General features: G+C 50.3%; 1 protein-coding gene across 2 annotated transcripts in view; it reads left to right on the forward strand.

Moving 5' to 3' along the window:
- The window catches only part of ABTB3 (ankyrin repeat and BTB domain containing 3), a 256,079-nt gene that overhangs the window by 230,378 nt on the left and 3,758 nt on the right, over positions 1–21,943 (forward strand). For both annotated transcript variants that reach the window (XM_070410983.1, XM_070410984.1), the window contains 5 exons: positions 162–267; positions 5,576–5,678; positions 8,385–8,466; positions 12,676–12,744; positions 15,134–15,247. In XM_070410983.1, coding sequence (XP_070267084.1) covers positions 162–267; positions 5,576–5,678; positions 8,385–8,466; positions 12,676–12,744; positions 15,134–15,247 — 474 coding nt within the window. The remainder of the gene's footprint in view (positions 1–161; positions 268–5,575; positions 5,679–8,384; positions 8,467–12,675; positions 12,745–15,133; positions 15,248–21,943) is intronic.

Here is a 21,943-nt window from a genome sequence, read left to right on the forward strand (position 1 = left end):
CCGGGGCAAACAGGATGAGTGATGTCCAGGGGGATTGATTTCTCTTGGAGCCGAGATAAGTCTGTGGGCTTCTCTCCCTTGGGGAACGCGTTTCCCAGCAACAACTGGCCTGAGGTTGCGCACAGCCCCCAGCAAGGTGAGCTGTTCTCTCTTTTCCGCAGAACGAAGTGATCAGCCAGCAGCTGTGTGTCATCTTCACTCACTGCTACGGGCCCTACCCCATCCCCAAGCTCACGGAGATCAAACGGAAGCAGACCTCGCGCCTGGGTGAGTGTGTCACGGGCCCTGCTCTGCCAGGGGTGTTGCTTTGTGATTTCAAGACAGGGAAGAAGCAAACGCTGTCAGGAAGGGTGGGGAATATTCGAGGGCTGACAAGATAGGTCCTGGAGTCAGGCAGGCGGAGGTCAGGATAGCACCTTGATTATGTGATAAGACTGAAGGCTGTACCTTAGGAAAAGGTATATCAGAGCATCTACCTTTCACTGCCTGTAACCTTTCAGTTAGAGGAAGAGGAGACTCACCAATACCTTCTTGTTATCATTGAAAGATGGCAGGCAGTGGCAGCAAGAAGGTCTCTGGACCCTGCAGACAGGTAGGTTCTAAAAGCAACTCAAGTGCCCATCAATAGATAAGTAGATTTTTTTTTAAAAAGCTGTGGTACATATAGACAATGGAATATTACGCAGCCATAAGAAAAGAACAAAGTCTTATCATGTGCAACGGGGTGCATGAACCTAGAGGCTGTTATGCGAAGTGAAATATGTTAGTCAGAGAAAGACACATACCATATGATTTCACTTACATGTGGAATCAAAAGAGCAAAATAGACGAGCAAACAAGACAGAAACAGACTCAGAGATGTAGAGAACAGACTGGTGGTTGCCGGAGGGAAGGGGGTTGGGGGACTGGGTGAAAAACATCAAGGGATGAAGAAGTACAAACTGGCAGTTACCAAACGGGCCTGGAGACGTAGCACAGCACAGGGAACGGGATAGTAACCGTGTACAGGGCCAGGTGGGCACTGCAAGTACCAGGGGGACCGCTTTGTAAGGTGCATGGCTTCCTACCCACGACGCTGTACCTGAAACTAATACACAATATTGAATGTAATAAAATGGGAAGTGTTAAGGGCGGGGGGGATGTGAGAGTCTCATAGGTAGAAATTTTGTTGTTTTTTAAACTATAATAAAACTAATATTGGAGTAAAAAATAATAAAACAAGCCTGAGCTGTGCGTGGCAGCTCTCCCCAGTGGCCCCTGAGGAGGGACGAGCAGAGGACAGGGACAGGCCATGGTGTTCCTCTAATGGAGTCCAGTGCAGGCAGCCAGGAGGGGAGGGGAACCAGACCGCCCCCACCCCGCCCCCCTACACACACACACACACACACACACACACACACACGAGAGGAACATACCTGAGCTGAGGAGACCCGATGCCCCGACTCCCAGCAGAGCAGCAGTCCTCGCTTCTGTTCTTCTCAGACACTTGCATTGAGCCGCCCCAGCCCAGCCCGTGGCCGACCCTATCTCAAGTCATCCTCAGGCCACCCCAGGAGGCAGGCACTGGGAGTCTGCACCGGGTTCCCCCCTGAAGCCGTAATCCCATCCCCCTGCGGTTTCAGCTTCTGGGATTTTCCAGAAGAAACCTTTCCATCAAGCACTGATTTCATTATGAGGATCCTGGGGCTGCTGCAGCCGGTTGACTGGCCCAGAAAAAAAAAAAAAAAAAGGCAAAGAAATATTCGGCGGCCTTGAAACCTGACCCACGAGCCTCCTGTTACAGGGGCCTGTCTCCTGGCTGCACGGGGAGTCATAAAATATTAAAGCTGCTTTAATATCTTAATATGGAAGGGTTCCTTTTCCAATGGAGATTGGGGGGGCTTTCCTGCTTCCTAGCTCCTTTTCTTGCAAAGACTGGGAAACATTTGATCAATGGAAGCATCTGAAAATTCTACTCTTTAGCAAAACTACCACTTTTGAAACAGGTGAGCTCGTTTAAATGAGTTGAAAAGGCTGAATTCATGCACATGTTTGAAAGTACTTCTGTGGCTGTCGTGAATAACTGGTGAATTTCAGTAACACGACTTTTTGCTACTGGAGAACGTAGCCCCTGAGCCACTGGTTGTCTGTTGTTCTTTACACCCATTCCTATGAGCCAACCAGGATGTACCCAAACCACAAGTAATTAACACCTTGTAGAAAACAGGTGTTAATTAGGATATTCTAAGTGCAACAAATTATAAGGACCAATCAAATAAAGAGGCTTTACCGTAGCAATAATCTGACATCTAGGTGTCTTACAAGACACCCTTGTTAGAGCGAATATTTGCAAGGGCTGTTTGAATGACACAGCATAAATTCAGCTTTCCTGTAGCTTTAGGAGAGGAAGGGAGAGTTTTTTTCCTCCTGAACCTGCTGAGATTTCTTCCATCAGCAATTTTAAGGTCCTCGTTTTCTTGCCAAGCCTTGGAATTCCACCGTTAGAACAAGAAAAGAAAGGCAGACCTGAGAGGCTCAAAGCTCACAATATGAAAGAAAAAAAAGATAGAATATATGTATAATCCTATATAATAAAAGGGTAATATGCAAATTGTCCCTAACAGCAAATGACCGGTCACTACGGCGCTCACTGACCACCTGGGGCAGATGTTCAATGCAGGAGCTGCCCCCTGGTGGTTAGTGCGCTCCCACAGGGGGTGTGCTGCTCAGCCAGAAGCTGACCCATGGCTGGCCAGCGCTGCAGCGGTGGGGGGAGCCTCTCCCACCTCTGTGGCAGCTCTAAGGATGTCCGACTAACAGCTTAGGTGGGGAGCAGGCCTAAGCCATTAGTCAGACATCCCCCAAAGGGTCCTGGACTGTGAGAGGACACAGGCCAGGCTGAGGGACACCCCCCCCCAAGTGCACAAATTTTTGTGTACCGGGCCTCTAGTTATCAATAAATGGAATAGGGAACATGTAGTGTTTTGCGTCTTCAGTACAGAATTCCAAGCTAGGATAACTAAAGGTTGTCAAGTAGTGGTTCCTTAAGGACCTACTTTAAAAGACAGATGAGACTTATCAGTGACAAGGGTCCCACACCGGCATCTCTCTAGGCCAGGCAGGTCATATAAATGAGTGAAATGGGCTCAGTGTAAGACAGTAGGGAGTGGCGGGGACTATGACCAGCGGCCGAGCACACGCCTGATTTTTTGTGATACATTGTCCTGCCATCTCATTGAATTCTGGGAGAGAATGGTAAAAGGAGCTAAGGGGAGGAGATATTAGCAATTTGGGAAGCAGGCTAGGGTGGTGGTTGGAGGTGGACAGTGGGAGTGAGAGAGAGTGAGCAGAGGGAGGCAGGTTGCTGAGAAGAGGGAGAAGGTCACTCCAAACTGCTAACAGTCTTTAAAGTGGAGAAGTGAGTGGCTGTCCACTCTGAGGCCTTCCTCTGTAGCCTAACTGCCTTTACCTGGATAGTTTTAGAAGTTTGGGGCAGGGGGAGGGGGCAATGAAAATGTTGGAAGATAGTGGAATCACAAGTGATTTTGATTTTTTTATGCTTTTCTGATATGTTTTAAATTAAGATTTCTTAATGGGAAGAGATGGCAGAGACTATAAGGGCGGGACCACCATCTGGGGCAGCACAAGGGCTGAGGGCTAAGTAAGGAGAATCAGTCAGGAAGGCCAGTTCTGGGTCCAAGGTCTGGGCAAAAATGGGGCCAGGCCAGGGGTTCAAGGTGCAGTCAGACAGGGTGGGCCCAATAGCTGGGGGTCGGTCCCCAGGAACCCAGGGGGTTGGTTCCCTCCCTCGATGCTTTAGAGCAGCCTAAACCCAGGGAGCAGCTGGGTTTCATTTCAGGACAAACCTTTAACCCCTGGGGAAGGGCTCGTCAACAACAAGCAGGTCCCCAGGCTAAGCAGGGGCCCGATGTCCTTGACAAGCTCCGACAACATGACTCTGAAGCAGCAGTTCTCAACCTCTGGGTCTCGACCCCTTTGGGGGTTGAACAACCCTTTCACAGGGGTCGCCTAAGACCATTGGAAAACGCATATATAATTCCCTATTGTTTTTGTGATTAATCACTATGTTTTAATTACGTTCAATTTGAAACAATGAAATTGGGGTCACCACAGCATGAGGAACTGTATTAAAGGGTTGCGGCATTAGGAAGGTTGAGAACCACTGCTCTAAAGCAATGGCCAGAGCATGCTTTCATTCATTCAAAAAGTGTCAATCGAGCATCTAGATGTTCTGCTAACCCTGAGGGGCAGTATGTGTCAGCCATTAATTTATGCTTCATTGAATTAGTTCATGTAATGCTCACTATGACTCTAGGATGTCAGGATATAATGGGTATTACTATTCCCATTTTACAGGAGTAGAAACTGAGGCACGAAGTGGTTCAATAACTTGCCCATGGTCACTGAGATTTCTGACTTGAGAGCCCACGTTCTAACTATACTCTACCACCTTCCTGTGCTAGAGACAGAGGAAAGGACATGGAAAGGACAGGCAAGGTTCTGCGCTCCCCACCCCCCTCCCCAGAGTGTGCAGGCCGGAGGGAGAGGCAAAGAGCGGATACAAGGTGGTGATGAGGCTGCACCAGGCAGTTTCCCCACCTGTCACCAGCTTGAGCAAGTCACTGTAACTTTCTGTGCCTCAGTTTCCTCAAATGCACACCTACCCCCCAGGAATGAATGAGCTGACATGTGATAGACCAGCGTGCACAGCGCCTGGCACATCATGAGTGCCCCATAAGTACTGGTTCTATCTTCTGTTCTTACTAGAGGCCCGGCGCACAAAATTCATGCACTCAGGAGGGTCCTTCAGCCTGGCCTGCACCCTCTTGCAGTTCGGGAGCCGTCAGGGAATGTCCAACTGACGGCGGGAGCAGGCCTAAGCCGTCAGTCAGACATCCTTAGTACTGCCGCAGAGGCAGGAGAGGCTCCCGCCACCACCGCTAGGCTCGCCAGCCGTGAGCCCAACTTCTGGCTGAGCGGCACTCCCCTCCCCGTATGGGAGCTCACTGGCCATCAAGAGGCAGCTCCTGCATTGAGCATCTGCCCCTGGTGGTCAGTGCATATCATCATGACCAGTCATTCTGCTGTTTGGTCGATTTGCATATTAGCCCTTTGTTATATAGGATAGGATTGGAGATGAGGCAGGGGACTGGCTCATTTGTCACTGACCCAGGGAAAGAAGAGCCTGGACTTCAAAAACCCTGGAACACGGTGGCAAGGGGGCAGCTTTTCTCACCCACTTCCACCAGCAGGGAGGACACTGAACTGGGGAAGAGGAGGGAAACCAAGGCAGGTGACAGTCTTCGAGGCCAGGTGGGCGTTTGTTTACCTTTCACACCTGGGAGCCACCTGAACTCAGGCTGTGGGTCAGTCTTCTGTGGGGAAGTGCCACTTCGAATCACGAATAAGCTATGGCGATTTCCTATGAAAAACTGGATTTCAGTGAAGTGAGTGTTCCTTTGATCGATTCTGCTCCTGTGTGGTCCCTGCCTCACCAATGAGTATTTCATCCCCTGGAATCCAAGCTTCACCCTTCTCTCCGCTAAAGCTGCCTTTTTTCCCTTTCCTCTTCCAGACCCTCATTTCCTCAACAATAAAGAAATGTCTGATGTCACCTTCCTGGTGGAAGGAAGGCCGTTTTATGCTCACAGAGTGCTGTTATTCACAGCCTCTCCGAGGTACGTACCGTCCGCTTGGAGAGCAGGTGAATTATGAGTGTGGCTGTGGCTTTTACTGTGCTCTGAAGTTCAATTCTGGGGGTACCTCCACCAGACTGACAGATTATCTTCTCCAGGCGGCTGTGTGTGAGGTTGTGTACGGTCTGGGAGTGCAAACCTAATCCATGCTGTGTGTGAGGATTCAAGAGCACAGAGCAGCCCTCGCCGGTCTGGCTCAGTGGATCGGGCATCGGCCTGCAGACTGAAGGATTGTGTCAGGGTGTGAGAGGCCACCAATCCATGGGTTTCTCTCACGTCCATGTTTCTCTCTTTGTCTCTCCTCCTCCCTTCCACTCTCTAAAAAATCAATGGAAAAATATCCTCGGTGAGGATTAACAAAAAAAAGAGTGCAGGGCATTTGTGCATTGTATCATAGCAACATTATTCACAATAGCCAGCAGGTAGAAGCAACCCAGGTGTCCATCCGTGGACAAATGGATAAGCTCAGTGTGGTGTACACATGTGTTATTCAGCCTTGAAAAGGGAGGCAATTCGGACACGGGCTACAACACGGATGAACCTTGGGGACCTTATGCAAAGTGAAATATGTAAGCCAGTCACAAAAGACAAATGCTGTTTGATTCCATTTGTATGTGGTCCTAAAGGAGGCGAATCCTTAGAGACAGAAAGAACTGTGGTTGCCAGGGGCTGGGAGGAGGAGTGGGGAGTTCGTGTTTAATGAGCACCTGGTGAGTTCTAGGATTGGCTGTGCAACAATGGGAATATACTCAACATCAACATTACCGTACACTTGAAAATGGTTAAGATGGTAAATGACATGTTCTGTGTTTTTTTCTTACAATAAAAAATAAAAAGAATAGTGGGCAGCCATCGGCATAAACAGCAGCGCCTTTGTGTGACTCGGCGCCTGTGACTCCAGGCAGACAGGGCAGGTGTGGGGAGAGCTTCGCGAGCAGCGCGTGGGAGGAGCATGGATTAGGTTTGTGCTCCCTCCGCCAGGTGCCTCGTGCCGTGCACAACCTCACACACAGCCGCCTGGAAAGGCCTGCCCTCCACATGTCAGGGAACTTTGACATAAGCCAACGAAATACACGGGTCCTGTGAGCCTTCCTCTTCCCTGACTGTGGAGGGGACAACAGTCTGGCACCCTCAGCCAGCTCCGCCACTGCCCTTTCTCTGCCTTTCGGTTTGAGATGAGAAGGTTGACCATGTGGAACCGCGTGGTCCAAGGACCTGACCAGGAGGAGTGAGGCTGGGCCAGGGAGAGAGTGATGCTGAAATGAGGAAGAGGCAGGCCCCAGGATAAGAATCTACTTCCAGGACTCTTGCTAAGGAATGCTTCTGACCAGCATTCCCTGGATCCTGAGAGCAACCTGGCACCCACGGTGACCCCCAAACAAAATGCAAACCCCACATATCTGCTTTTCTACCACAAGAAAAACATGCCGTCTCTTGCATAGTTCTCAGTTATGATACTATTAAAAAAACAGATCAATATTGTGACGATGTTCGTTTCTTGGTTTGGACAAAGAGACCATGGAGTCTGTGTAGGATGTTAACAGCAGGGAGGACTGGGTGAAGGGTAAGCAGGAACTATCTTTGCATGTCTTCTATAAATCTATAATTATTTCAAGATTAAACGTTTAATTTTAAAAAAAGAAACACGGAGCTTATTCCTAAGTAGATTATCAGCGTGTTCCAGTGGCAGGTTCTCTACCCTCAAGGAGCATGTAGTTTAGTGGACGGCAGGAAAGTGCACCTAAAACCTCAGGCAGAAGGTCAGCCATGGGGGAGCCCCAGGGAGTCAACAGATGTTGATTCAGTACCCACGATGCATTGGACAGGCACGGGCTCCGAGGATGCAGCAGAAGCAGAAAGGCCACAGGTCCCAGCCGGCCTGGAGCAGCGGTTCTTTGGGAGGGGGAAGGCGGGATTGGAAAACTCCATGAGCAGCAAAGGAACCAAGGAAGGCTCCCTGGAGGAGGCAGTCTTTGTGACGGGCCCTGCAGGACAGATGGGGTTTTCAAAGGCATTCGCTCTTTTCTAATCACCTGCTTGAGAAATGACACTGTTCTTTTCTTTTTCTTTTTTAATATATTTTTACTGAGAAGGGTGAGTGAGAGAGAGAGAGAAACATCAATGATGAGAGAGAATCATTGATTGGCTGCCTCCTGCACTCCCCTTACTGGGGATTGAGCCCACAAACCCAGGCATGTGCCTTAGACCAGAATCGAACCTGGGACCCTTCAGTCCACAGACCAACACTCTATCCACTGAGCCAAACCAGCTAGAGCAACAGTTGGCAAACTGTGGCTCGCAAGCCACATGCGGCTCCTTGGCCCCTTGAGTGTGGCTCTTCCTAAGCCTTAGGAGCACCCTAATTAAGTTAATAACAATGTACCTACCTATATAGTTTAAGTTTAAAAAATTTGGCTCTCAAAAGAAATTTCAATCGTTGTACTGTTGATATTTGGCTCTGTGGACTAATGAGTTTGCCGACCACTGAGCTAGAGCAACACTGTTCTTTTAAGTTGAGGTTTAACTTCAGATTGGATTACGATATCCTACAGGGAGGGGAGGGTTAAACTAAGAAATCTGTGGCGATGTCCTTGCTGTATGTCAGAGACAGGGAGATAAAAGAGCCGAGTTTCTTGCCAGCTGTGGGTGTGCTTGTGAGTCTTTTTCTCTTTTTGTGATCTTGTTCAGGTTCAAAGCGCTGCTCTCCAGCAAGCCAACAAATGACAGCAGCTGCATAGAGATCGGTTATGTGAAGTACCCCATCTTTCAGGTGAGCCCCTGCTGGGTCAGCCCAGGGCACGGGTGGTTCCCTCCAGTCCTTGGCCTGTGGATTAGCTGCTGCAACAAACCATCCGTCTCCTGCACTCCATCCCTCTCCTCACACTGCCCTTCCCACTTGCCATCCATTCACCCCTACATTGTTAATTGAGCACCTACTGTGTGCCTGACACTGTGCTGGGACCCAGGGCACAGGGTAAAAAACAGTCCTCTCCTGGGGACTCCCAGTCCAGAGGGGATGACTCTGAGTAATAACTTCATTATAGTATAACGTGACAGGGGCTGAGAGAGAGGAATGAGCCAACGTGCTGTGACAACTCAGACCAGGGGAATTGGGGAAGGCGTCCTGGGCGAGGTGTTAGCTGAAAGATTGAGGGCTGAAAAGTTGGGGAGCCATAGGAAGGAAGGCTTAGGGCTTAAGAAAGGGGAACAGTGGGCAGATAAAGTCCCAGAACTGGTTGAGCCGAGGGCGACCAGGAGCCAGTGGACTGCAGGGAATCCAAGGTCATTGTCACCCTGATCTGAACCTACCAGGAGCCTCATGTAAGCAGCAAAGGAAGGTGCCTTCGTCGAAGGTCAGGCGGCATTACCTTGTCTCTTTCCCATTTGGGGGACGTCCGTACCGTGAACGGCAGGTTGTGGTTCACGTGGCATCTCTGAGGGGGTGCCTTCTCCCTTTCCCACCCTCCTTCATGCTCCATTCATACGTCGTGCCCCACAAGGGCCTGCTTGCAGCTCATAGAAATTCACCCTGGAGCGGCTTTGCAGCCCTATTCCTGGAGCTTTGAGTCTCCTCCAGGGCCTAGAGCAGTGATGGCGACCCTTTTGAGCTCGGCGTGTCAGCATTTTGAAAAACCCTAACTTAACTCTGGTGCCGTGTCACATATAGAAATTTTTTGATATTTGCAACCATAGCAAGACTTATATTTTTGATATTTATTTTATATATTTAAATGCCATTTAACAAAGAAAAATCAACCAAAAAAATGAGTTTGAGTGTCACCTCTGACACTCGTGTCATAGGTTCGCCATCACTGGCCTAGAACCTGGTGGGCTGCTTACACCTCCCAGGGCAGGCCTGCAGGGGAGACCGGGGCCCCTCGGTACTGTCCTCCCACCAGCCAGGGTTAGCAGGCCAACGTGGGGGTGCTGGGATGGTGCTTGGCAGAGTCTGAACTGGACCTTGCTTTCCTCCCATTCAATTCTGGAAGGAAAGAGTAAGCAGCTGGGTAAGACTCGAGTAAGCCTCGGGAGACTCTCATTCTAAGACAGTTGAAGAGACATCTCAGAGACGAGCAGGAGGCCGGGCCGGCGGGGACCAGGGTCACGGAGCCGGGTCCTCCTCTGGACTTGGAAGGCAGAGCTGCATTCCGGGATTCACAGGCTACATCCCTCTCTCTAAACCGACTCCTCCCCCTGTTTAAAAGCAGTGTCTCTCCTGGGACCTGGGACAGATCGCCCAAGCTTTCTGAGCCTCGGTTTCCAGGAACAGCAGAAACATAAACAGCGGCACAGAAGTGGGAGGTCGTGGGGTACGCTTGAGGGAAAGGGGTTGTCAGTCATTGGCTGGGTCTTCAGGGATAGCAGAGATGGAAAGGACACACTGGGCCCACCCGGTGTGAGCCACGTGGGGAGAAGACAGGCCAGATGCTGGTTCCTCCCTCCATCGTTGGGCCTGGTGCCCCAGAGCCTGCTGTTCAGAGGGCTGCCAGGCAGACCGTGCCCTCGCACTAGCCCCACAGTCTGCATTTCCACCGTTAGAGGTGCACTTTTCTTGATATGTTGAAACTTCAAAATAAAGAATTCTCTCCAAATAGCCGTAGGCAAGACACCCTGAGCCTCATCAAGTGGGTTATTTTCTGCGGCATAACTGATACACCACCTCCCTGCTAAGCCTACGTCCCTGTTGAATGGGCTCCTTGGCACTAAGTATTGGGGAGCAGATGAAAGGGGTGCCAAGCCAGCCCGGGTGAGCCATCCCCCTGGGGTGGGAGTAGCAGAGAGGACGCTGGAGCCCCAGGATGGGCCTGGGAGTTGGCACACCCCCACTCATCCCAGTGCCTGTTTTTCCTTTTCCCAGCCCCTCACCCCCACCCCTCACCACATTTCCTACTGGGAGCAAAGTGGCCACAGCCCCTTCCGGGATGGTGGCAGCTGTTGAGGTTAAATGTTTCCATGAAACTGCTGCTTGGCTTTAGGGTCAGGGGTGGGGAGGGCGGTGAAGAAACCTTAATGGGGCTCCAACTGTGAATGAGGAACCGGCCTCTGCTTGCACGTGGTTATCTGGATGATTCTGGCCGGTTTTGGAGATAAAACAATGGAGGCCCAGAGAACTTAAATGATGCGCCCCCTAGTCTCAGTGCTAGTTAGTGACAGAGCCAGGATTTGAACCAGCAGGTCTGGCTCTGGAGTACACTTCCCAAGTGGGAGCACTGGTATCCTTGAGCGCTTCCTCTGTGTAAGGCTCTAAGCGGGTGATTCTCACCTGGGCTGCATGTTAGAGTCACCTGGGAGCTTTGACAGCGCCCAATAACCAGGCCGTGAGTCAGACCATTTAGGTCAGACTCTGAGCCGAGGCCCAGGCATCAGCATTGGGGAGCCTCCTTCCTCCTCCCATCACCCCAGCACTCTCAGTTACGGCGGTTCTCACACCTTAGCTTCAAAATACCCACAGGGCAGAGGGGGCTTGTGAAAACACAGAAAACAATGCAGATTCCCAGGCCCCGCCTCCATAATCCCCGATTCTGTCAGCCTGGGCTGCGGCTCGAGAATGTGCATGTCTTACCAGAACCCAGGTGATGCCGACGCTACTGGTCCAGGGACCACCCTGAGAACCACTGCCATCCATCATCTCCTTGGGCCCTCCCAGCTGCCCCTCCCGGTAGCTCTTCCCCCACCTTACAGGCAGGATGTGGCCCAGCGCCCACCGCTCATCACAGCCGAGCTGAGGTTCAGACCCAGGCCTGGCTGACCCCCGGACCTGTTCTCTTCACTGCCTCCCTGCGGTGGCGACCTGAGCCTTCCCTAAAAGCCACCCAGGCCTGAGGAGAGAAGCCGAGGCCCATTAGAGTCCGGAGCAGGAGCTAGATGCTGGAACATGCACATGTCCCCAGCTCTCTGGGCACCGGGAAGGGGGCACTTACACCGTTAGGCCTGGGACTAACTGGGGAGGTTCCTAAAATAAGAACCTGTCTTGCAATAGGCACTCAACAAATTCAACAGATTCGAGGAATAAGAGGCCATCCAGGGCAAAGCACAGCCCAGAGCAGCCGTGGGCAAACTACGGCCAGTGCCGGATCTGGCCCGTTTGAAATGAATAAAACTAAAAAAAAAAAAAAAAAGACCGTACCCTTTTATGTAATGATGTTTACTTTGAATTTATATTAGTTCACACAAACACTCCATCCATGCTTTTGTTCCGGCCCTCCGGCCCAGTTTAAGAACCCATTGTGGCCCTTGAGTCAAAAAGTTTGCCCACCCCTGGCCCAGAGCAATGGAGGCCTGTAATTGCTTCTGATGGGAAAGGCTTGCTGGCCACAGGAGCCTCAAGCTCCTGTGAGGGGCAGGGAGCAGGCCCCCACCCCCACCCCGGGGCTTTTGCCTGCGCCCCGCCTTTCCCATAAAAGAAGAGAAGCCTCATTTGTGGCTTGAAATAGGCCAAGTCGGGCTGAATCCAGCCCAGGAGGAGGCTCCCAGGGGCCTGTTCACCTCACTTCCATGCTGACCGAAGGAGTTTAGTAAATGAGGCTGCCTTGTGCTTCCTCTCTCCACGACCGCTTAACATCACACACGGGCCGGAGCCAGACGCAGCTGAGGCTGCACCTGGACGCGGGGCCTCCGTTTGCATCCCGGCTTCATGCAGGTCGACAGCTGCCAAGAAAAACAACTCCGCAGCCAGGCCCTGCGGCCTAAGGACGGTGCGTTTCACCCCCTTGCAGAAAAGGCTTGTGCTGGCAGCGTCTGAGGGGGGCGAGGGGCAGCCCCGTTTCAATGCCATTTGCCAGGGATCTCCAGGGAGGAGCAGTGTTTCCGGCCCGAGTAAAGGAGATAACAGGATGAAGTGCTTTGTCAACAGCCCTCCGGGTTGTTATTGTTGGTTTGGCCTTTATTAACTTCTGGGAGAATGAATTGATTTCAGTGCAGCTTTAAGATGACTGTGTCTGTGTGGCTGACGCCTCGCACGCTGTGTCCTTTCTTCCAGCTGGTCATGCAGTACCTCTACTATGGTGGCCCAGAGTCGCTGCTCATTAAAAACAACGAGATAATGGAGGTAAGGCATCTGCAGTGGCGCTGGGGGATGCAGGGCACCTCTGTGAACTCAGGTCACGGCACACGTCAGCAGGCCTGGGAGCACTCGTGTTGGGTTTTCGTTTGGATGCAGGTTTGGGGGTCCTGTCTGACTCCTCGTGGAAGGGTGGGGTGCTTGGTGCACTAGCAGACCCCCTTTCACTGAACCCAGTTTTAACTGGCTAGCGGGTGGTTGGGGGGGGGGGTGGCAAAGGAAATTTACTGAAGAGGCTGCGTCTCCAAGCACAGCTGGGGCTCGAATCCTCATCAGGAACTATCCTTGATGACTTGTCCCTGGTCATTTGTAAGAGAATTATATCATCTAAAAACAGCCTTCAAATCCCAGCTCTGGCCCTGAGCAGAAGCTGGGAGCCGGTTACGAAGCTCTCCTGGCTTCACTGAGGTTGATGGCCCCTCACTCCCGAAGCACCCTGACTGCCCCTCACTCCCGCAGCACCCTGACTGCCCCTCACTCCCGCAGCACCCCAACCGCCCCTCACTCCCGCAGCACCCCGACCGCCCCTCACTCCAGCAGCACCCTAGCCACCCCTCACTCCCGCAGCACCCCGACCACCCCTCACTCCCGCAGCACCCCAACCGCCCCTCACTCCCGCAGCACCCCAACTGCCCCTCACTCCCGTCTGCCTCGGGGATTCAGCCCATGGCAGGGGACCTGTTCCTGCTCTTTTCTGTCTGAGGCCAAGATCTCCCCTGCTCCTTCCTCGAAGTGGAACCCTTGTAGGTTTTCCTATTCCAAGTTGGAAGCTTTGAACCAAAAGCCCAAATCACTCTGCTCCTGAGCAAGACACAGGACCCCATTGAGGTGTCTGAAGTCCAGGGTCTCTGGCTGAGCAGAGATGTCAGAACGCTGCCGGTTGTCCACAAGGCGACCCCACCCACCGATTAAAGTGTGGGCTCTGGGCCAGACTGGGTTTAAATCCAGGCTCTGCCCCTCTGAGCTGTGTGATCTGGGACAAGTACTTAACTGCTCTGAGCCTCAGTTTCCTCACCTATAAAATGGGGGTAATAATATCTACCTCATTGGGTGTTTAGGGTTTTAAGAGTTCCTGTGTATTCGGTGCTTAGAACAGTGCCTGGCACATAGCGGGTGCCATAGAGCAGTGTCCTCACTGTGTGGCCCCTTTATGCTTTTCTCACTCCAGGAAAGCTTCCTGAGTAAATGAGATAACAGGATGAAGTGCTGTGTAAACGGCCCTCAGTGGTCAGTCCCCCTGCCCCACCCTCCCACCCCCCAAAAAAAGTTACTCTCTTGTCTCTCTGGACCGCCCCTCTGACCCTTCTCCTCCAGCCTCAGGACACAGGCTCTTTTATAAACTTATTTTTTCTTCAATTATTTCACAATTTTACAAGTCCTGGTGTAATTTTATGGGTTTTTTTTTTTTTTTCCTTTTAATTGATTTGAGAGGGAGAGGGAGAGAGAGATAGAAACATCAATAAGAGAGAAACATCAGTTGGCTGCCTCCTGCACACCCCCTACTGGGGATCAAGCCCACAACCCAGGCATGCGCCCTGACTAGGAATCAAACCAGCAACCTCTTGGTGCATTAAACGACACTCAATCCACGGAGCCACACTGGCCAGGCTGTAAACATTTTTAAAAATTCTTTTCAAACCAAAATAATGAGCGTAGATTTAGATCATGTAAATAATACAGAAGGGTTTGTTTTAAAAAAGCATTTCACCCAGCCCCCGACTCCTCAAGCCTTCCCCCAAAGGCATCCCTTTGGCATTTTAGCTCTTTCTTCTCCTCCCCCAAGCCTGTCCATCTCTCAGCTCTCAGCACACTTCTGCCAGGCCACTTGCCCGGCTGGGACACAGCACTGATGCAAACAGACAGAGTGATCCCCGCCCTCCCAGACGCTGGGGAGGGCGACCGGCATGACATCATGTCTGGTGTGAGAAGGGCTGTCAGGAGGAGAAAGGGTCGTGGGGGACAGGCGGAGAGGAGGGGGGCCACCTGAGATGAGGTGGTCTGGGAGGCTTCTCGGAGGAGGTGATACTTGAGTGTTGTCCTAGATGAACAGGGAGCCAGCCACGTCCATATCCATCTTGCTAGCTGATACCATTCACCCTGATTTCTGGACAGAACCGTTTTAGGCATTTTGCTTGACCTGCTGCTCTAGTAGATGTGAGTTTGGTTCCCTCCCACCCACCCCTCCCCTGAGCCACCTTCCCCACGGTAGAGTTCCATCGCTGTGTCTCATTCCTCCGGCGTCACCTCCGCGCTTTAAAATGAAAACGACGTACACACAGTATTCCCAGGCCCGTCACCCTGGGACACCGCTGTGGAGCGAGGGATTTTCCTCACCTTCCACCTCCCAACCTCTAACAGGCTCTTTTACGGTTTTTAGCTTCTGTCTGCGGCTAAATTTTTCCAGCTGGAGGCTCTGCAGCGACACTGTGAGATTATCTGTGCCAAAGGCATCAACACGGACAACTGCGTGGACATTTACAACCACGCCAAGGTAAGGGCGCCGGCGCTGCCCGAGCTGACCGTGCGCGAACGCGGGTGGGCGAGGTGTCCCTGCACAGTCAGACCAAGACAGGCAGAGCCCAGGCCAGGCCTGCTACCCAGGGCTGACCCCCTGCACCCTCCCAGCTCTGGAATAATGCCCGTCCCTCCCTCCCTCCCTCCCCTCCAGATGAAAGCAGGAACCCAGAGGTCCCCGGAGCAGAGTTGTTTTTACCGAGTGCTCCCATGCGCACATGCCCCGCATTGCAGGCTGCTTCAGCCGCAGGTGTGACAAGCTCCCAGGGGAAGCCCCCCCACCCCGAGACTGGGCAGAGCCATACCTTGGGCAGCCAGGTTCTGGAACAGAGGTTCTCGGAGTGTGGGCTCCAATCCAGCACCGTCAGCACCCCCAGGGAACCTGTTCGGAGTGTACGTTCTAGAGCCCCATCCCGACCTACAGAATCAGAAACTCTGGGGGAGGCCCAACTGTGGCTTTGCAGGTGATTCTGGCGCCTGGTTGCCAGCACGGGCCGCACAGGAGCATCACCTGGACGCTCACCTAAAATCCCTGGTCCCTGGACCTCTCACAGAGCAATTCAACAAGCTCTTCTGGGGGAGCCCGGAGAGAGGGTGTTTTTCTAAGCTCCCCCTGTGATTCTCGGGTGTGGCCAAGGTTGAGGTCAGGACTGGGGAGAGCCAGGGACAGGTGGGTCTAACACTACTAATCAGAATCACTAGGGGAGAGTTTCAATCTGCTTAGTTCCCGCCCCCCCCCCCCCCCCCGCCCCGCCCCACGGCCATAGCCAGGTCCCGGCAGTTGGGGCCCAGGAATCTGTATTTTTAACGAGCTCCCAGGGTGACTGCTGTGACTTCAGCGCTACGGCCAGTTTTCGGGACCCACTGGTTTTAATCTAGTTCGTTTCACACGTGGGGATCTGGGACCAAGAGGATTAATTAGCCCAGGTGCCACTTCCTGCTGTTTCCAGGACGGGGGATTCACATTCGCTGGGAAGAAATAATGAGGTAAAATCGGGAATCAATCAAAAACAAACGAAAAGCTTTTGATAACTGGAGCTCAGTGTCCTTGCCTCTGACATCCACAGCTCTGCGGAGTGACACCTGATGTGCATAATTCTCTCGTGGCTCATCGGGAAAAACCAGGTTGCGTGTGAGATGTTATTTTCTGTCTTAAACCAACATTCAACAATTCCTTCTCATGTGCAGGCTCCTGTGCTAACAGCCTGGTTGCACCATCTCTTTTAATCTTCATCACAACCCTTTTAGATAAATGCTATCACGGGTCCCATGTCATAAGGAAACAGGCACAGAGAGGGGAAGTAACTTGCTTAAGGTCACGCAGCCATTATGGAGGGGTTACTGTTTTTTTGTTTTTTTTAATATATTTTATTGATTTTTTACAGAGAATAAGGGAGAGAGATAGAGAGTCAGAAACATCGATGAGAGAGAAACATCGATCAGCTGCCTCCTGCACATCTCCCACCGGGGATGTGCCCGCAACCCAGGTACATGCCCTTGACCGGAATTGAACCCGGGACCCTTCAGTCCGCAGGCCGACGCTCTATCCACTGAGCCAAACTGGTTTTGGCAAGTTACTGTTTTTTTATTGTGGTAAAATATATGTAACATGCAGTTCACACTGTAACCATTTCTAAATGTGCAGTTCAGCACAATTAAGTACATTCACATTGCCATGCAGCCACCACCACCCTCCCTCTCCAGATTTTTCATTTTCTCAGATTGAAACTCTGTACCCATTAAACACTGACTCCCCATTTCCCTCTCCACCCAGCCGCTGGAAACCACCATTTTACTTTCTGTCTCTGTGAGTCTGACTCTTCTAGGTGTCTCCTGGAAGTGGAATCACACAGCATTTTGTCCTTTTGTGACTGGCTTATTTCACTTAGCACCGTGTCCTCAAGGTTCATCCGTGTCTTGGCATGTGTCAGAATGCCCTTCCTTCTTAAGGCTGAATAGTGTATGTGTACGCCACGTGGTGTTTATCCATTCGTCCATCATGGACAGTTAGGTTGCTTCCACCTTTTGGCTATTGTGAGTAATGCTGCGGTGAACATGGGTGGACAAGCCCTGTGTTCGAGCCTCTGGTTTCAGTTCTTTGGGGTATGTACCCAGGAGTATAAACCTAGATTTGTCTGACTCCAAAGCACAGGTTCTTAATTTTGGGTTTACTGTGTGGCCTAAAAAATTGTTTTAAATATTTGCAATGATCCTTGATATTAAAAAAAGATTTTCTGATCAGTCATCAGTAAATCAAAAGTACAGCAGCCTACTTACTTCATACATGCACAATGCACTTGTGCACATACACACACACACACACACACACACACACAGCATTGGGTGTTTTGGTTAAGTGACAGTTTTACCAAAATCTGATTTCTCAGGACACAGCCTTAAAAAAAAAATCTTAAACTGATTACTTTGCAGAAAAGCATCCAGAAAGACTCTCTCTACCCAGAAAGAGAGCCTGATCAGTCTGTGGTCCTCTGTCCACCCCCAGCCATGGACACGCATGCCCTGTGAACCCCACATCACACGTGGCTTTGCCGTGGCCCATCCCCTTGGTGGTAAGGCCTGCATTCCACAACCCCATTTTAATCTCTTCACGCTCCTTGGCAGGCAGCCTCGGCCGCTATCTGGCTATTTAATAATGCAGCCCCGTGCAACATGAGCCCCGGCTGGGCGCATGTTTGTGCCAGGCTGAGAACATCGATGGCAGAGAACTGTCTCTTTCATTTAGGCACCTTTGCAGGCAGAGCTTTGCCATTTACAGACACCGGCCTCGGCCTCCCAGGCCACATCCTGGAGTGTTTCCAGTGCAGACGCCTGTCCTTCCTGGAACACGGGCATGGAGGCCTGGGCAGTGCCCGCGCCCCTGCCCTGCTCCCCCGCGCTGTGGACACTGCAGCCCCTGCCAACGACCACATGCCGTGTGGATTCTATTACTGATGGATCGTGCTGCAAAAGGGGGCTGATTTAGTAAAAGAGAACAAAAGGAAAAAACCAGCACCTGGTGTAGAACCACAGGAAATGCAGGCATTTAGTTGCTAACCACCATGTTCCAAGCGCCAGCAAGGCCATGGCAACTTACCTCTATACGCCATCTAACTGGGACAGCTGTGGAGTTTTATGCAGATGAGAAGCCCATTCCTTAAACGCTCGGCTTAGCCATCCTTTCTTAACCAGCAAAGCTGTGCCATCAGAGGCTCCGGAGCCAGCAAACCTTCTCTGTGAAGGGCCTGGTAAATATTTTCATGCAAGCCATACGATTCCTTTTGTACCTACTTAACTCTGCCATTGCAGTGCAAAAGCAGCTGCAGACAATATATAAATGAATGGGTGTGGCTGTGTTCCAATAAAACTTTATTAACAAAAACACGGAGCAGGCCTGTAGTTTGTCAGCCATTGGTCTAGGACAGAGATTCCCAACCTGTATGCCGCGAGAATTTTCAAAACATGCAGGAATTGACCTCTTCTCCCTTAGATTGTCAAATTAAAAAAAAAAATATGACAACAGCCAACATAACAATAGCTGTCCAGTGTGAATAAATAAAAATTATGCATATTTTTTGTCAGATCAGCAAAAAACATAATTGTTTGGTGGGCCACAGAATTTCAGTAATTAGTTTATGTGTGCCGTGAGATGGAAAGGTTAAGATCACAGGTCTGGGAGGTGAGAGTTTTGGTCCCAGTTCTGTTAGTAGTTAGCTGTGTGGACGTGGACAAGTGTCTGATGTGCAGTCAGTCCCCAGTCATTCGGAGACCACGGAACTCCCTGGTGTGTCTGCATCCCAGATGCACCCTGAGTGTGGTTCCCTCCAGTCTACGCCCCTCGTTTTGTAGCTTGGAAAACTGAGGCCCAGAAAAGTGATTTGATTTGTACAAGATTGCACATGTTTTTTTTTTTTGTATGTTTGCTCCAGCACTGTAGAAGAATTATTTTTTTGTGTGGTAACATTGGTTAATAACTTTATATAAGTTTCAAGTGTACAACATTTTTTTATTAATTTTTTTAATCCTCACCCGAGGATATTTTTCCATTGAGTTTTAGAGAGAGTGGAAGGGAGAGGGAAAGACAGAGAGAAACATCAATGTGAGAGAGACACATCGATGGGTTGCCTCCTGCAAACGTTCTGACCGGGGCCCAGGCCGGGGAGGAGCCTGCAACTGAGGTACGTACACTTGACCAGAATTGAACCCGGGACCCTTCAGCCCAGGACCCTTCGGCCCACAGGCCAACACTCTATCTACTGAGCCAACCCGTACAACATTATAATTTGATATGTGTATACACTATACAGTGCTCACTACCAATATTCTAGTTTCCATCCATCACCATACCCTCTCTCAACCTACTTCCCCTCTGGTAACCACCAATCTGTTGTCTGTAGCTGTGGGCTTGTTTTTTATTTTTGTTTGTTCATTTCTTTTTTGTTTTATAAATTCCATATATGAGTAAAACCATATGGCATTTTTTCTTTTTTGTCCAACTTACTTCACTTAGCATAATCAAACCTTAAGGTTTATCTATGTTGCTGCAAATGGCAATGTTCCATCTTTTTTAGAGCTGAGTAGTATTCCATTGTGTGTGTGTGTGTGTGTGTGTGTGTGTGTAGAAGACTATATATATATATATATATATATATATCCATCTTCTATATCCATTCATTTATCGATAGGCATTTAGGTTGTTCCTATGTCTTGGCTATTGTAAATAATGCTGCAATGAAGATAGAGGTGCATGTATCTTTTCAAATTAGTGTTGTTGTTGTTGTTTTGGATAAATATCCAGAAGTGGAATAGCTGGATCATAAGGTAGTTCTATTCTTAATTTTATGAGGAACCTCAGTACCGATTTTCACAGGGGCTGCACCAATTTACAATATCACCAGCAGTGTACAAGAGTTCCCTTCTCTCCACATCCTTTCCAATACTTGTTTCTTGTCCTTTTGATGATAGCCATTCTAACAGGTATGAGGTAGTACATTATTGTGGGTTTGATTTGCATTTTCTAGTAGTCACTAATATTAAACACCTTTACCATCCTTGTTCGCTGTCTATATGTCTTCCTTGGAAAAAATGCCTATTCAGATCCTCTGCCCGTTTTTTTAGTCAGGTTGTTTTGCTGTTGTCAATGTGGTTTCACATGGTCTTTATGTCGACAGTTGGGCTGTTGGCTCAGTGGATCGGCACATGATGTCAGCGAGTTCAAGGTTACAGGCCAAGTAGCTGAGCTGGGTTCTGTAGATACAGTCAACTCTTCTTACCACAACCTGGCCGCTTTGTACACATGGGTCACCGATACAAGTTATTGAGAAGAAGAAGAAGAACTATAGTCTATATTTATCGTGACAACTGACAGTGAGTGACTACTGATTACAATCAGTGTTCTGGATGATCCATGTATTACCTCATTTAATCGCAACGACAGCTCATTAGGTATTATTTTGATCCCCATTTTATGGATAAGAATACTAAGGCACAGAGAGATTAAGTAACTTTTCCAACAGCAGATGGCTAGTGAGTGGCCAAGTCTGGACTAAAAACCCAGGCAGATTCCAGAGCCCCCTCCCTTAGCTGCTTTCCAACCTGCCTCCTCTGAGTGACGATGACAGAGGCCTGCCATCAATCATATTCCATTGAATCCCGCCAACAGGTCTGTGTTGCAAGTGTCATGATTCCCATTTTGAAAATGAGGAACCCAAAGCCAGAGGCCAAGTGACCCAGCCCTGGTCACATATTCATAAGGTGGGGGAGCCCCAAATGGAACCCAGGTCTTCCAGCTCATTCCACCATCACTGCCTCGTCGTCATCGCACCATGCCATGCCTGACAACGTAAAGCGCATCTCTGGTCTAAAGGACAGGATATTCGAGCATTCAGAAGGATGACTCGGCATCTAAATAAAGCAGCAGGATGTCATCTCAAGGAGCCCTTCCCAGCCAATTCCTGAGCCTCCAGTTCATTGCAATAGAGAGACCTGCAAGCTTTGACAACCGTATAGGGCAGGGCTAAAGACAGACGCCGAGCCGCACACCACATCTGCTTCTGCAGCTCGAACGTGCGTTCCTCCATCGCGTGCTGTGAGGTTAAATACCTGCCCTTACAGGCATCAGGCCCAAGGCAGTGCATCCTCATGGGTCAAGCACGACCTTAAGGGTTCAGTTCCTGGTTCTGCCCTGGACACGTTGTATGAATTTTTGTGAGTGATTCGTGCTCTTATCTCCATTTCCTCATCCATAAATTGGAGGTGGTAATGGTACCTGCCTCAGGGAAATTTGAAGATTAAATGGGATGATGCCTGTGAAATGCCTAGCAAGGTGCTGAGCACATGGTAAGCTCTCAATAAATGATTGCTGTGAATTTCACTGCTGAGAGTTAACCATTCGTTCACACATTCCTCAAACATTAAGTGTCTGCCCTGGCCGGTTTGGCTCAGTGGATGGAGCGCCGGCCTATGGACTCAAGGGTCCCAGGTTCGATTCCGATCAAGGGCATGTACCTTGGTTGCGGGCACATCCCCAGTAGGAGGTGTGCAGGAGGCAGCTGATTGATGTTTCTCTCTCATCGATGTTACTGGCTCTCTATCCCTCTCCCTTCCTCTCTGTAAAAAATCAATAAAATATATTTTTTTAAAAACATTAAGTGTCTGCCAAACGCCATGCCTTCTG

The sequence above is a fragment of the Myotis yumanensis genome, unplaced genomic scaffold (genome assembly GCF_028538775.1).
Source record: "Myotis yumanensis isolate MYYU_CA2020_CCGP unplaced genomic scaffold, mMyoYum1.0.hap1 SCAF_3, whole genome shotgun sequence".
Taxonomy (NCBI): domain Eukaryota; kingdom Metazoa; phylum Chordata; class Mammalia; order Chiroptera; family Vespertilionidae; genus Myotis; species Myotis yumanensis.